The sequence below is a fragment of the Euleptes europaea genome, chromosome 8 (genome assembly GCF_029931775.1).
Source record: "Euleptes europaea isolate rEulEur1 chromosome 8, rEulEur1.hap1, whole genome shotgun sequence".
NCBI lineage: Eukaryota > Metazoa > Chordata > Lepidosauria > Squamata > Sphaerodactylidae > Euleptes > Euleptes europaea.
In genome coordinates, this window is record NC_079319.1 from 2,062,362 (window position 1) to 2,078,881 (window position 16,520).

At 51.7% G+C, this 16,520-nt stretch overlaps 1 protein-coding gene across 1 annotated transcript in view; it reads left to right on the forward strand.

The window, feature by feature from the left end:
• Positions 1-4,360: 4,360 nt before the first annotated feature.
• The window catches only part of CPSF1 (cleavage and polyadenylation specific factor 1), a 40,080-nt gene continuing 27,920 nt past the window's right edge, over positions 4,361-16,520 (forward strand). The window contains exons 1-10 of the mRNA XM_056854608.1: positions 4,361-4,513; positions 6,111-6,138; positions 7,930-8,063; positions 10,623-10,703; positions 11,133-11,284; positions 12,491-12,637; positions 13,271-13,410; positions 14,034-14,144; positions 15,294-15,387; positions 16,228-16,315. Of these exons, the coding sequence (XP_056710586.1) occupies positions 4,370-4,513; positions 6,111-6,138; positions 7,930-8,063; positions 10,623-10,703; positions 11,133-11,284; positions 12,491-12,637; positions 13,271-13,410; positions 14,034-14,144; positions 15,294-15,387; positions 16,228-16,315 (1,119 nt within the window). The 5' untranslated portion in view covers positions 4,361-4,369. The remainder of the gene's footprint in view (positions 4,514-6,110; positions 6,139-7,929; positions 8,064-10,622; positions 10,704-11,132; positions 11,285-12,490; positions 12,638-13,270; positions 13,411-14,033; positions 14,145-15,293; positions 15,388-16,227; positions 16,316-16,520) is intronic.

Here is a 16,520-nt window from a genome sequence, read left to right on the forward strand (position 1 = left end):
AAGAGAGGCTTGAAAGAAGAGCGTGTGGAAGGAGACGTTCTGGGTTGGATAGGGTCATATTACGATTGCCAGATAGTAATTGGTAAGGTTGGCGGCTTCATATGTTCAAGGACTCCATATGAGCTGGCTCTCTGCCTCACTCCATTACGTATGAGGAATCCTGCCTGCCCTGTTTTCTGGGGTGGGGGTGGGGGGGCGGGACGGCCTCCCATCCCACTTCTAAGGAAGCCAGCACAACCAGTTATAAATCTCTTTCTTGGTCTCATATCTTCTTGGAAGTCTTACCTGTAAAGTCTCCCCCCCAATCAAATATCAGATGTCTTGGGATGGACTATAGTTATCCTGAGTATGAAGAAAGCACTCTGTACATGTTCTGAGACACTCTGGTTCTATATCAGTGGTATGGAAAAACTGATTTTGAGGCTTTTGAGTCCAAGGAAGGCCCAATGAAGTTCACACTTTCCCCTCGTCTCTACTCATGTTTGCATTAAAGGGTTTCTCTTGGTGCCACCCTCTTCTGTCTGCACCCAGGTTGGCCTCTACAAAGAGGCATTATCTGTCTAGCTGCGGGGGGTCTCCATCTGCCCCCCTTTCCTGCACTGGCTGTCACCACATGCAGACGGTTGGCAGAGTAATAGGCAGTCCTCTGGTATCTCTTTTGTGGAAGCATTTTGTATTAGATGTTTGATCTGTGATAAATAAAATCAAGATTTTAAACACTTTTTTTGCCTGATGCAGCATACATTTCAGACTGAGGGTGGGTTCTGGGGTGGAGGAACAGTTTTCAGATGGGCAAATTAATGGGGGATGAGTAAGGGGAGGCCAGAAATTCATTCAAACCCTGAAGCGGTCAGTACTGTGAAGGCAACTAGGTTTCTAGAATTTGAAGTTCACTAAGAAATACGTTATCTTGCTTAAAAACATAAGAAAGGCCCTGCTGGATCAGACCAAGATCCATCAAATCCAGCAGTCTGTTCACACAGGTGCCAACCAGGAGCCTCTAGGAAGCCCACAAGCAAGGCGACTGCAGCAGCATTTATCCTACCGGTGTTCCACCGCGCTCAAAATAATAGGCATGCTCCTCTGATATTTAACTGGTTGCCCCATAAGTAGTGATACTGTTGTGACCCAAATTGTCTATAGAGTCCAATGAAGACAATAAGGAGGAGGTTGGATAAACTACAGCTCTTTATTTTGGCCAAAGTAATAGACTCCAAACCAACGCCACACCCCAGCAGGAGGCAAGCAGGAAGTTTTATACTGTGAAGGTGATCACATTCCAAGTCTCCAGTAGCATCATTGAGCATTAAAGATACAAAGTCAGCACTTTCTCTTGCACAAGGAGGGAGGGAAAGCCTGCTGCCCTTGGGTAGAACCGGCTTAATCGGGGCTGTGTGTGTGTGTGTGTCTGTCTGCTTCTGTTACCAGACAGTGGAATGTGAGTGCGTGTGTGTGCTAAGGGGAGGGGGGTTCCACGGGCACAACAATACAAGCTTTGAATTTAGAAAAATTCCTTTTTATTGTAGAAACTTCAGAATATAAAAGAATATGGAACCAGGACATAAAACACGTCAGTTACATTGTAGGAAAAAACCTAACAGAATATTAAGCAGATCTGGTTCAGTAAAAGTTACAACAGAAATGCTGAAGCAGCCCTTTTCTCCAGGGGACCTGATCCCTGTATCAGTCGTAATACTGGCGGGAGATCACCAGGCCCCACCTGGAGGCTGGCAACCCTGGGGGTGGTTTAAGGGAAGACTATTGTGCCCAAACCTTTGTGGCAGAGCGGGGCTTTGAAGCCAGGTCTCCCTGACCACAGATTGAAACTCTAGCTGTAATGCCCAGATATAAGGGCTGGTATAAAATACTATGTACTCATATGCATCCCACCATTTAACTCTGTTTTGAATCTCTCACCCTCCAGCTTCAGCAGATGACCCCACCCGCGTTCTGGTATGATGAGAGAGGGAGAAAAGCTTCTCCCTGCCAACTCTCTCCATACCATGCATAGTTTTACAGACCTCTATCATGTCTCCCCTTAACCGCCTTATTTCCAAGCTTAACAGCCCTGAAAGTTTTAACCACTCCCCATAGGGTAATTCACAGTGGGTAGCTGTGTTAGTCTGTTTGCAGTAGTCAAAAAGGGCAAGAGTCCAGTAGCACCTTAAAGACTAACAAAAATACCCTACCAGAAAATATTTTTGTTAGTCTTTAAGGTGCTACTGGACTCTTGCCCTTTTTGACTTTCCCATAGGGTAGTTGCTCCAGTCCCCTGAAGCCACCAGAGGCAAGGGCACAGCTGCTTGCAAGCCCTACTCCTCTGGCAGAGGAAAGCACTCTGCACATGCTCAGAGGCACTTTTGTATGTCCAGTGTAGTAGGGTTGCCAGCTCCAAGCTGGGCTGTTCCTTGAAATTTTGGGGGTGGAGCCTGGGGAGGGCGGGGTTTGGGGAGGGATGTCAGCCCTGGAGTCTACCCTCCAAAGCAGCCGTTCTCTCTAGGGAGATTGATCTCTATCATCTGGAGAGCGGATATAATTCCGGAGACCTCCCGGCTCCACCTGGAGGCTGGCAACCCTGGTGGCATCAGCCCCCCTCCCGTCCGCTACACTTCGAATGCCGTAGGCAGGAAAGCCATCCTCCATTGGCCAACAGTCCAATCACTCAATCAGACTCTGACCAATCCGCCACTCGCTGTCCTCTTCCCCGCCCCCCATCCTCTCGGCCAATCGGCCGTTCCGATTCCCTCCCGCTCTGTCGTTTCCTTGACGAACTGATCCTTGCCCCGCCCTCTTCCACCGGGGCCGCTCCGGTCTCTCGCTCGCCCCCGTCTATGGTTCCGGGGGAGCAGTTTCCGCCCGGACTGTATTCCGTGGCGCTCCCAGCCGGCTGCGGGGGACCAAAGGAGTGGGGTGGGGAGGTAAGATCGGGGTGGGAGGGGGAGTCAGTGGGGAGAAGGGGAGTAAACTGGGGGGGGGGATGGGCCGCGGCCTGCGCCCCATAATGGCGGGTTTTTTTCCCCCCACGACACAGACGGACAGCCCCCCCCCCCCATTTCTCTTCTCATCAACGGTCGCTTTCTTGGCTCCTCCTACTTCAGTAGCCGGAGAGGGTTGAAGCCCTTAAGAAGGGGGGGGGGGTCTCCTCGGGGCCTGTTAGCCAGCTTGCGATGCTGGAAATAGTGTTGTGCCTAGAAAACGTTAGTGCCACAGGTGAAATACCTTTATTTGGGGCACTTCAGTAGCCCCCCCCTTGCGCCCGATCCCACCCCTTTAAGGTAGCCAAGAAGGCAGCAGCACCTCTCCATCAGCCCCCCCCTCAGCAATTGGCATTCAGATACATTGCTCCTGAACATGGAGGTTCCATTCAGCTGCCACTATGAGCATATCTGTTCCCCTTGTAGAGCCACCTGAGTTACATCCTAGGTTTGCCAACTTCTAGGTGGGACCTGGTAATGTCCCAGAATTATAACCGATCTCCAGATGACAGAGATGTGTTTCCCTGGAGAAGATGGTGAGGGGTCTGGAGACCAAGTCGTAGAGGGAAAGGTTGAAGGGGCTGGGTATGTTTAGCCTGAAGAGGAGAAGACAAACCCCAGTGACCCCTACTCCATGCCCAGAAGATGGCCAAGATGCCCTCCCTCTCATGATCTGCCTGAGTTCACAGAATCAGCATTGCTGACAGATGGCCGTCTCTGTGTGTGTGTGTGTTAAGTGCCGTCAAGTCACTTCCGACTCATGGCGACCCTATGAATGAAAGTCCTCCAAAATGTCCTATCTTTGACAGCCTTGTTCAGATCTTGCAAATTGAAGGCTGTGGCTTTCTTTATTGAGTCAATCCATCTCTTGTTGGGTCTTCCTCTTTTCCTGCTGCCCTCAACTTTTCCTAGCATGGCCGTTTAGCCTCTGCTTAAAAACCTCCAGGGAAGGAGAGTTCACCACCTCCCGAGGAAGCCTGTTCCACTGAGGAACCGCTCTAACTGTTAGAAAATTCTTCCTAATGTCTAGATGGAAACTCTTTTTTATTTAATTTCAACCCGTTGGTTCTGGTCCGACCTTCTGGAGCAACAGAAAACAACTTGGCACCCTCCTCTCTATGACAGCCCTTCAAGTACTTGAAGATGGTTATTATGTCCCCTCTCCGTCTTCTCCTCTTCAGGGTAAACATACCCAGCTCCTTCAACCTTTCTTCATAAGACTTGGTCTCCAGACCTCTCACCATCTTCGTTGCCCTCCTCTGGACTTGTTCCAGCTTTTCTATATCCTTCTTAAATTGTGGTGCCCACTGGGGCATTAAGACCCTTCTGGTGGAAGCAGGTGGCCCTCCCCGCTGAGACGTCTCTGTGTGTGCCTTTGCAGGGAGCCAGCCAAGATGTATGCCGTCTACAAGCAGGCTCACCCTCCCACCGGGCTGGAGTTTTCCATGTACTGCAATTTTTTCTCCAATTCTGAGCGCAACTTGGTGGTGGCTGGAACCTCTCAGCTCTACGTTTACAGGCTCAACCAAGACTCTGAGGTATCCTGAGCTTTGTGAGCAATGTTGAATGTAATGGTGTATGTTTGTGGGAGGGTTCACGGGAGACCTAAAAGGAACTGTTTCTTGGTGTTGCCTATAAAATGACATCTTTATTTTAATGTTATTTGAAACCTTTTCGAGGCCACCTTTTCCAGTGCTTAAAGTAGCTCACTGCAGAGGTAAAATTCCATCTCGTTCGAACAAAACCAGAGAAATAAACTGTAGTTAAAGCTGAGTAAAATCCACCAGAAGCAAATTGTAAAAAACATGTTATATCTTTTGGGAAATCTAAATAAAGATGAGCCATGCTCCTGCCTAGCTGTTTTCCTCTGCTGCTGTGATGGATAGAATCATAGAATTGGAAGGGACCACCAGGGTCATCTGGTTCAACCCCCTGCACAATGCAGGACACTCACAACTACCTTCCCCCCACACACCCCAGTGACCCCTACTGTATGGCCAGAAGATGGCCAAGATGCCCTCCCTCTCATGAACTCCCTCTCATGAACTGCCTAAGGTCATAGAATCAGCATTGCTGACAGATGGCCATCTAGCCTCTGCTTAAAAACCTCCAGGGAAGGAGTGCTTACCACCTCCCGAGGAAGCCTGTTCCACTGAGGAACTGCTGTGACTGTTAGAATGGTGGTGGTGGGCTAAAGGACACATCCTGTAGGATTCTTCTTCTGCAGTTAGCCATACTTGGAATGTTGTTGTTGCCACAGATAATCTTTATCTCACCCCAAACATGGATGCTTCTGTTGCATTGCATCCCAGCCTTGCCTGAACTGAGTGGGGAAAGAGCCGTGCGCAAGGAAATGGAAGCTGGCAGAGCAATTGCAGGGGCTCCCCTGTACCCCACATCTCTTATCTCACACACGGAAGGCACATGCTCTACACCCCTGCTGCTCTAATGCCAGTCGGTGGGCCCCAGCACCTTTGATTTTTGCTTTTGGCTGAAGCGGATGGCGAGGCACTCATTCCGTTGAGTGAACTGGAGTTAATGCTGCTCTGCAAAGACTGCGGTGTTGGGGGGGGGGAGCGCTTTTGGCACTGCAGGATGGATTTGCTGACACACAGTTTGTAGAGGGAGCTGCAGCTGAGGAAGGAACTGAATGTGACTGCCTCTGGGGTCTTGAAGTTCTGATCCTGTTCCCTGGTGGGGAGAGGGCAGGGGAATGATATTTCCTCCTCTGCCAGAGGGGAAAGCTTAATGCCCACCTCGAAAAGCATCCATCCAGGGCAGAGAGGGAGAAAGCCAGGGACTGTCAAGGTGTCTGCTTGGGGCTGAAAACTGGGGAGTGATGCAGGAGGTGTTGTGCTAAGAGGTACGGTGACAGACTGGATCCTGGAGTGTTTACGGTTGGGGTGGGGAGGAGAAGTGCCCGGCTGAGTCCGTTTATCCACTGCCAGGTTTGCCACCCTTTGCTTTCTCTCTGGGGTGTTAATTTCACTTTGGGACTGCGGTTGGTGCTTGCTTTGGCTCTTTGCCCCGGAAGGGTGGTGGTGGGCAGCCTGGGCCATCCGAACAGGGCTGTGCGAGTGGGGCAGAGAGCACTGTGACTGCCAGGCTGATCAAGTTCTTTTGCTTCTCTTCCAGACCTCGACAAAAAATGACAGGAACACAGGTGAGTGGGGGAGTGGAGGGGGCATTAGGGTGGGACTCCTGGAATGGGCGGCATGGAGACAGGAAGCTGCAGCAGGAGAGAATATTTCAGGCAAATGCTGTCCTGTGTTCAAGTTCCATCTCTCTGCAGCCAGTGGAGATGCCACACTGATGATTCTTGCCTGGCAGGCATTTGTGGGCATTCTCCTGGGGCTGCAGAGACTCTTATGCCTCTGGTGCGAGCCCTGCAGTATCCAGATCTATCAGCCAAGGGCTTTCCTTCAAGCTAACCAACTTTCCTAGCAGGCCGAAGATCATGAAGAATCCTTGGTACTAAATGCTCACACCGGTCAGCAAACACCCAGCTAGCTTATGAGCATAGCCTGGTGGGAGGGGCCATGGCTCAGTAGTAGAACATCTGCTTGGCATGCAGAAGGTCCCAGGTTTAATCCCTGGCATCTCCAGTTAAAGGGACTAGGCAGGTAGGTGATGGGAAAGACCTCTGCCTGAGACCCTGAAGAGCCGCTGCCAGTCTTAGTAGACAATACTGACTTTGCTGGGCTGAGGGTCTGATTCAGTGTAAGGCAGCTTCATGTGTTCACAACATGTGCCTGGCATGCAGAAGGTCTCGGGTTCAACCCCCGACATCGCCAGGATTTCAAGACAGGGAAAGACCTTTAGAGAACTGATGCCAGTCAGAGCAGCCAATATTGGGCTTGGTGGGCTGGCTTCGAATGTTTGCTGTTTCTCCAGCCAGGGACGACAGATGAGGCAGGAATGGCACGACCTGAATGGTCAAATTGCTTTCCAAGTGATGAGTTGGAAAGGAGATCTTTGTGGAGCAGGAGGAAGGAAAGGGGAGGGAGCCCAGGAGGGCTGTGGTGGGCATGAACACATGAAGCTGCCTTAGACTGAGTCAGACCACTCGTCCATTAAGGCCAGCGTGGTGTAGTGATTCAGAGTGGTGGAGAACCAGGTTCGATTCCCACTCCTCCACATGAGCAGTGGACTTTAATCTGGTGAACCAGGTTTGTTTCCCCACTCCTCCACATGAAGCCTCCTGGGTGACCTTTGGCCAGTCACAGTTCTCTCCAATCTCTCTCAGCCAAACCTACTTCACAAAATGTCTGTTGTGGGGAGAGGAAGGGTAGGTGATTGTAAGCTGGTTTGAGACTCCATTTGGTAGAGAAACTCGAGATATAAAAACCTACTTCTCCTTCTCTGCTGATTTTGTTGCTGCTGCCACGAAGCAGTAGCTCTCCATGATCTCAGATTGAGGTCTTACACATAACCTACAACCTGATCCTTATTGGAGAACCAGGGAATGAACCTGGGACCTTCTGCATGCCAAGCAGATGCTCTACCGCTGAGCCATGGGGTAGGGACCAACACAGACTTGCGGGAAGTTACTCCCCACAAGGATAAGTCTCTCATAGAGCTCAGGCCATTGGTCCTCCTAGCTTAGGGTTGTCTGCTCTGTGGGTCTCCGGGTCCTGAGCAGAGAAAGGTCTTTCCCAACACTTGTTTCCTGCGACCCTGGAAGTGGAGATGTCAGGGCTGACTGGGATCTTCTGCATGCAGAAGATCACTGAGGCATCTCCCATTCCCACCCAATCTCTCTGAGTGGTGCTGGTATAAGGTCTATGGGCCAGACTCGAATGCACATTGTAGGCCTCAGGAGGCTTCTTTCAGGTAGATGCGATCCCCCCCCCCCCCGTTGTGGGAAGGGGGCAAGATTATCTTCTGCGTGGGTGCACTGTGTGTTTCCAACCCTTGGGTTCTCTCCCTCACACTGATTTGGGCTCTCTTGCAGAGGGCAAAGGCCACAAGGAGAAACTGGAGCTGGTCGCTGCCTTCTCCTTCTTTGGCAATGTCATGTCCATGGCCAGCGTACAGCTGGCGGGAGCCAAGAGAGACGCCCTCCTGCTCAGCTTCAAGGATGCTAAGGTGAGATGGCAGCACAGGGGGATTTTCCATGGGGGCAGCACGGAGTGTACTTGAAAGAAGCGCAGAAAGGCCAATCATGTTGAGTCCAGAAACATCATGTTCTTCCGAGCAGTCCAGTTGATTGCATTGACTTACACCGTGTAATCCACCTTGAGTGTCACTGAGAAAGGCAGACTTTCAATAAATAAAATAGAAGTAATAATAATCATGCCCTGACCTGGATTACCCAGGGTGTAGGCCTGATCTCATCAGATCTCAGAAGTGAAGCAGGGTTGGCCCTGGTTAGTACTTGGATGGGAGACCACCAAGGAAGTCCAGGGTCACTATGAAGAGGCAGGCAATGGCAAACCATCCCTGTTTGACTCTTGTCTTGAAAACCCTATGGGGTAGCCATAAGTTGATTGCAACTTGATGGCACTTTCCACCACCACCAGTAATAATACTACACCAGCGTGGTGTAGTGGTTAAGAGCGGTGATTTGGAGCGGTGGACTCTGATCTGGATACCTGGGTTTGATTCCCCACTCCATATGAGCGGCAGATGCTAATCTGGTGAACCGGGTTGGTTTCCCCACTCCTCCACATGACGCCTCCTGGGTGACCTTGGGCTAGTCACAGATCTCTTAGAGCTCTCTCAGCCCCAGTTACCTCAGGGGGTGTCTGTTGTGGGGAGGGGAAGGGAAGGTGATTGTAAGCCGGTTTGATTCTTTCTTAAGTAGTAGAGAAAGTCGGCATATAAAAACCAGCTCTTCCTCCTCCTCCTCCTAATAGGGATCGAGGGAAGCTGTGGAGGGCCTTGGTAGGTGGTTCAGAAGCTTTCCTCAGAGGTCTCTGTTACCGTATTGATATTTGGCCTTCCTGATAACTGTGGGGTGTTTTTTTTCCCCTGTGGGTGTTTTTTTTTAAATCACAACACATTCTTGATTTCTTAAGCTGAATGACAGCTGAGCTCCTTTTCAGTAAGCTTTGCAGACCCACAGCATGGAGAGGCCATGGGAGGATAAATTACATGCACAGCGTCTAACGTGCATTTTGGCAGACGTATTCTCGGGAAGTGGAACACTGTAGTGAGAGCCAGGGGTTGAGGCAGGTTTGCTGTCTGGCTTTCTGGAATGTTTTTGGGCCTGGGGACCATGTCTGGGTCTTGGCCTACTTTTGAGGTCTCTAAATGATGTGTAAGGATGTGTCACAGGCAAACAAAATTAAGTTAATTCATGCCATAGTATTCCCAATTACTATTTATGGGTGTGAAAGTTGGACAATGAAGAAAGCTGACAGGAAGAAAGCAGATTCCTTTGGAATGTGGCATTGGAGAAGAGTGTTAGAGATACCCTGGACCGCCAAAAAGACAAATCAGTGGGTTCTAGATCAAATCTAGCCTGAACTTTCCCTAGAAGCTAAAATGATTAAACTGAGGCTATTATACTTTGGTCACATTCTGAGATGGCAAGAGTCACTGAAAATGACAATAACACTAGGAAAAATTGAAGACAGCTGGAAAAGAAGAAGACCCAACGTGCGATGAATTGACTCAATAAAGAAAGCCACGGCCCTCAGTCTGCAAGATCTGAACATGGCTGTTAAGATAGCACGTTTTGGAGGACATTAATTCATAGGGTCTCCATCAGTCTGAAACAACTTGACTGCACTTAACACACACACAAGTTGGATGCCAGGCATTACTTGGGAGTGATTTCCAACCAATGGTCAGCAAAGTCCCCCTCCCTCCTTGCATGACACCATCTGGTTCCAATCTGTGGCTTTTCTTGGGTGTCCATATCACAGTCCCTGACAGGTCCAGCTCAGCTGGGGCCTCTCCGCAAGCCAAGGACGCTGCTTACTGGGTCATCGCGACCTGCCTACATCAAGGTCTTTTGGCGGCAGCTGAGGTTTTACAGCGAAGGCAAACGGCAATGGCTTTTATTGGCAGACTTTGGCCCAGTACTTGATAGCTTAAAAGCAGTATATGTATATAGCAGTATATAGGGAGGAGGTTATTCTGCTTCATAGTTCTATGTGGGTTGCCCCCATAGGTAAAGGTAAAGGTCCCCTGTGCAAGCACCGGGTCATTCCTGACCCATGGGGTGACGTCACATCCCGATGTTTTCTAGGCAGACTTTGTTTACTGGGTGGTTTGCCAGTGCCTTCCCCAGTCATCTTCCCTTGGAAGGATGGAAGGCTGAGTCAACCTTGAGCCGGCTACCTGAAACCGACTTCCATCGGGATCGAACTGAGGTCGTGGGCAGAGCTTGGACTGCAGTACTGCAGCTTACCACTCTGTGCCACGGGTTGCCCCCATATGTAGACCTAATACATCCGTATTACCCCACCATTCTTCCAAGAAGCTCCAGGCAGCATACATATTTGTTCTTTCCCATTTTATCCGCACATAGGGCCTGTGAGGTAGGTGAGAATCAGGGTGTGGTTGACCCAGGGTCACACAGCAAGCTTTTCGGCAGCATAGGGATGTGAACCTGGGTCACCTAGGTCCTAGCCTGCTGCTTTGACCACTGCATGGGCTGATGCCGCACCCTTTAATCCCCCTTTTTCTTTTTTGCAGCTCTCAGTGGTGGAGTATGATTCGGGCACCCATGACCTCAAAACTCTATCCCTTCATTATTTTGAAGAACCGGAGTTGAGGGTAGGTATCTGAGCACTTGAGGCTTAATTTTGAAAGCCACCAGGGAGAGCCATTTGCATTCCTCCTCCTAGAAGATGCTGGATTTCCCCTACCCCGCCCCCCACACACATTGTCATTCGAAGGGGCACCCATTAACAAGTAAGAAGCAGCCAGTGGGGACAGGGAGGCCCTCTGTCCTGTTAACTCTAAATAGCAACCTCTGCCTTGGGAGGTGCAGAATGGGACACCAGCAAGTGCCGCAGATGGCATCAGCCCCTTCCAAATGGACATAAGCAAGACCCCTACCTCCCTAACGCTGTGCTGCGTATGCCGGTCATCTGCATGGGCGAGAGGCAGGCTGTGTCCCAGCCCCAAGGGAGTCTGGCAGCGGGGCAGGAATGGCCGGAGGCTGCTGTAGCAAACGCCCTCCGGTGTCTTCCTCTCCCTCAGGATGGCTTTGTGCAGAACGTCCACATCCCCAAGGTGCGGGTGGACCCCGATGGGCGCTGCGCGGTGATGCTGATCTACGGCACGCGGCTGGTGGTGCTGCCCTTCCGCAGAGACACGCTGACGGACGAGCATGAAGGGGTCATGGGTGAAGGGTAAGGCCTGCCTTGGGTTCCGGTGGGGGCTTCTTTGGCCTCCTGGGCATGGGAGCTGAGAGGAGAACAGCTGCAGTCCTCGGCGCCTGAAAATGAGGGAGGTGTGGGTGAGGGAGGGGCGTTCTCCAAACTGCGGAGAAGGGCAGGAAGGGCTCCAGACTGAGGAAACCCCTCCTCCACCTGATGCATACATTAATCTCTGGAACTCACTAATATAACCAGGAGGCATAGTGGTCAGAGTGCTGGAGTAGGATCCGGGAGCCCCAGGTTCAACTCCCCACTCTGCCATGGAAGCTTACGGGGTGACCTTGGCCCAGTCACACACTCCCTTCCCAGCCTACCTAACAGGGTTGTTGTGAGCATAAAACGGAGGAGAGGAGAGTGAAGTAAGCTGCTTTTGGTCCCCACTGGGGAGAAAGGTGGGCTATAAATAAGGGAAATAAATTCTGAAAATGTTTAGGTGCATGAATGATAGGCAGGTTGGCTGGCTGGGGTTTACTAGCCACGAAAGCCCCATCAACAGTGTCTAGCCCAGGGGTGTCGGACTCAATTCTTGGATATGACATAAATGTCACTTGGTCAGGCCATGCCGTGCCTCAACAGCCCACATCGAGAGTGGGGGGTGAGGTGGCTGCCTCAGCTGGCTTGCGGTCCGAATAAGAGCTCTCTAGGGGCTGGATCCGGCTTTCAGGCCTTATGGTAGACATCCCTGGTCTAGCCAGTGTGTTTGTACCCCACCGTGCTTCCAAGGAGCATACCTTCCTTGCCCATTTCTGTGAGGCAGGTCAGGCTGTTAAGCTATCCGGACTAATAACAATAGGTAGAGCCATCCTCTGTGAATGTGTTGATTCCTTTAAGCCTTCTAAGGGCAGTTTCTGTGGCTACCCCCATGTGTGGTCCCTCCAAAGATGCTTATATCTGTTCCCCTGCCCACCCCATGACTCCACCAGCATGATGTAGTGGTTAAGAGTGATGGTTTGGAGCAGTGGACTCTAATCTGGAGAACTGGGTTTGATTCCCCACTCTTCCACATGAAGCCAGCTGGGTGACCTTGGGCTAGTCACAGCTCTCTCAGCCCCACCTACCTCACAGGGTTTCTGTTGTGGGAAGGGGATTGTAAGCCAGTTTGATTCTTCCCTAAGTGGTAGAGAAAGTTGGCATATCAAAACCAACTTTTCTTCTTCTTCCTGTGATCTGCTGTTCCAGGCAGAAGTCCAGTTTCTTGCCCAGTTACATCATCGACGTTCGGGAGCTGGACGAGAAGCTGCTCAACATCATCGACATGCAGTTCCTGTATGGCTACTACGAGCCCACCCTGCTCATCCTCTTTGAGCCCAACCAGACCTGGCCAGGGTGGGTCCTCTCTCCCCCTCCCTCCCCCCCGCCCCGCTGTTGGTGTCGCTACCGATCATGGACGCCGGGGTTTCTAGACTGTCATGGGCAGCGTGGGGAGTTGCTGGCGGGACCTTGCCAGCATGGTGTAGTGGTTAAGAGCGGTGGTTTGGAGCGGTAGTCTGATCTGGAGAACTGGGTTTGATTCCCCACGCCTCCACATGAAGCCAGCTGGGTGACCTCGGGCTAGTCACAGCTCTCTCTGAATTCTCTCAGCCCCATTTACCTCACAGGGTGTCTGTTGTGGACCTAAGCCACGGCCACTAGAGTGGAGTGTCAGAAAGTACGTTCTCAGAGATTGGAGGTGAGAGAGCAGGGCTTCCAAGTTGGATGGCACACCTTTCAGGAAACCACAAACTCATCACCTTCCTTTATGAAAAAAGGAACAGCACAGAATCCCATATCAGTGGGGGTGAGGATGAGGCAAGCACTGGCATTGAAGCTTCCTCCAAAGCTTTTCTCCCCGCCCCCCGTTTGGATCTGCCACTGCCAGGGAGTGTTTCCCCCTTCTTTGCCAGGCATGGAAGCATCTGGAATGGCCTCCGCAGCTTGGATATGGAATTGTAGGACTCTCTTTCCTTGCCCCTTCTGCAGGCGGGTGGCAGTGCGCCAGGACACGTGCAGCATCGTGGCCATCTCCCTGAACATCATGCAGAAGGTCCACCCGGTCATCTGGTCCCTCAGCAACCTGCCTTTCGACTGCACGCAAGCCCTGGCCGTGCCCAAGCCCATCGGTGAGAGGAAGAGCTTTTCCTGGCTGCTCCGTGGGGAGGGATGGTGGCAGTGATGGGGACCAAGATAGAGGGCATGTTTTCATAAACCGGGGGAGGAAATGGTGACCTGCTTTGGGGCGAGGCCTCTGTTTTGTCCTGAAATCCCACACGGTAATGAGGCTGGCTGGAGGATGGAGCAGGACCTGTAATTCAGGGCAGAGCATCTGCTTGGCATGCAAAAGGCACTGGGTACAATGCCTGGCATCTCCAGAGAGCCAGCGTGGTGTAGTGGTTAAGATGCGGCAGACTGTAATCTGGAGAGCCAGGTCGATTCCCCACTCCTCCACATGAAGCCTGCTGGGTGACCTTGGGCCAGTCATGGTTCTCTCTGCGCCCTCTCAGCCCCACCTACCTCACAAGGTGTCTGTTGTGGGGAGGGGAAGGGAAGGAGATTGTAAGCCACTTTGAGACTTCTTAAGGGTAGAGAAAAGAAGGGTATAAAAGCCAGCTCTTCTTCTTAACTTCAGGGCTGGGGAAAGAACTTTCCCGGGTAGAGCAGGGCATGTGCTGAGCTTGTGGCAGGTGAAGAGTCACAACCTGCACCCTCCTTCCTTTCATCTGACTCTCCTCTTCCCTCCCTGTAGGTGGTGTTGTGATTTTTGCGGTGAATTCGCTGCTGTACTTGAACCAGAGCGTGCCCCCTTACGGCGTCTCTCTCAACAGCCTCACAAATGGAACCACAGCCTTCCCACTAAGTACGTTGCTGTGTTTTTCCCACCCGTCCCCTCTCGAGGTTCCAGCTTCTGGGATGTTGGACATTGTGCAAAGGAGCCTCTGTCCCGTTTGTTTGTTTGTTTGTTTATATCCTGCCCCTCCCCGGCAATGCCAGGCTCGGAGCTGCTTGCAACCCGTTACACAATTTAAAAACATACAATTCCTGTTAAAATTCTTCAACATCTTAAAAATTCTAATGGCGCCCTTTATCGTTCCAGTGGTGGGTGCCAGTCAAGTAGAGATACGAATCGATCTTAACGGGAGGGATCAGGTTAGGAATAGGCATGACTACTAATATATCTAAGGCAACAGGGTAGGAAAAGGGAAGAGGAGGGTGTGAAGGGAAGGGAGGCCAGCTAAGATGGAAAAACAGTCGCTGCTCTCAACCACAGGCCTGGCAGAACATCGCAGTCTTGCAGGCCCTGTGGAATTAAATCACATCCCGCAGGACCCTGGTCTCCTTAGAGAGTTCCACCAGACCGGGGCCAGAGCCAAAAAGGCTCTGGCTCTGATTGAGGACAGCCGGATACTCTTTGGGCCGGGGGCCACCAGCAAGTTGTTTCCCGCGGAATGTAACGTTCTTGGGGGGGATTTCAGGAGAGAGGGTCCTGTAGATACGATGGCCCCAGACCTTGAACTGGGCAGCTGGCTGTCTATAGGCCAAGGCCTTTCCCTCCCTGTTTAGGTTTTTGGGATCATTCAGGATGGGAGGAGAGGAAAGGTGGTGGCCAGATCAGAACAGGGACACCCCAGAGTGGAGACACTGACCATGTTCCTCACGGTAATGTCCGCTCAGGAGCCTGGGATGCAAGAACTCTTACTGGCAAGAAGAAGGTTATGATAGGAAGTCTGGTTTCCAAGTTTTTCTCTGCAGCCTCGAAGACGGGAAACATGCTTTTAAAACACATACATTTGCAAATATATGGGAAGCTGGGTTTTCAGGTTCTCCGAGTTGGAAGTGGATTGCAAACGCCAGCCAGCCCTGGAGGCCCCGAGTAGCATTGTAGGATGGAATGCACTCTGACTGGACCGCATCTGCCCCCAGAGACTGCTGTTCTTTTGCTCAGGGGCCCATACCTGCTCATTGTGGTGGAGTTGAGGCCATGACTCTTCCTGTCTCCTCTTTGCAGGGGTCCAGGAGGCAGTGAAGATCACGCTGGACTGTGCCCAGGCGACCTTCATCTCCTATGACAAGATGGTGATCTCGCTAAAAGGCGGGGAGATGTAAGACCTTTGTCCTGGCCCCGTGAGCTGGCTCTCGTGTTCCCAGACTTCAATTACTTTTGCAAGTGGGCAGCTGGGGCCTGTCCTGCTGGGACCTGGGAAGTTTCTGCTTTTGATAAGGGCGGCTCCTTACATTCTTCTGGGGTTTGGGGATGCCAGAGAGGAGTCTGCTGGAACACCCCAGCCTTGAGAAGCAATTCTCTTGGTGCTGCCATGCTACGAGGCCTTGGTTCAGCCACTGGGAGGCAGCTTGATCCCGTGGCTGGGTCCCAGACTCGCCGTGGCTGTTCTTTATCAAACTGCATCCCCCTCCCCCCCGGAAGCAGGCTGTTGAGGAACATGGCCAGGATCTTGAGGAGGCTGAAGTTGCTTCACATGAACACATGAAGCTGCCTTCAACTGAATCAGGCCCTTGGTCCATCTAAGTCAGTCTTGTCTCCTCAGACCGGCAGCTTCTTTCCAAGGTCTCAGGCAGGAGTCTTTCACATCACGTACTTGCCTAGACCCTCTTTTAACTGGAGATGCCAGGGATTGAACCTGGGACCTTCTGCATGCCAAGCAGATGCTTTACCACTGAACCATGACCCCTCCCCAGGGAACTGAACCCATTTCTCCAGATTAGAGTCTGCCACTCTTTACCACTGCACTACAGTGGCTTTACCTTGGCTGATGCTGTCTGCCAAAGCAGGGCCAGGTGGTTCCTGCCTGTTATCCCTGTTGCCTGCAGGGAGCACGATGTGCTGAGCAGCAGAGAAGGAAGCCATGGGTGGGACTGGCTTGCAGGGCTGGCTGGCTGTGGCTTGCCCAGCCCTTTCATGGCCTTTCTGTCTCTTCTCTTAGCTACGTGCTGACCCTCATCACCGACGGCATGCGGAGTGTCCGATCCTTCCATTTTGACAAGGCCGCAGCCAGTGTCCTCACTTCTTGCGTAAGCTGTGCTTGGCTGTAGAGCAGCGGGTGGCAGGCCATGGGTTGTCTGCATGGGGGCTATCACACTGGAGCAGCCCTCCTCTTGGCAATCAGGCGGTGGATAGGTGGGGGCGAGGGGGCTAAAATGTGGAGTCATCTGCTGAAGCTGGAGGGTGAGAGATTCAAAACAGATAGAAGGAAGTATTTCTTCACACAACGCAGAG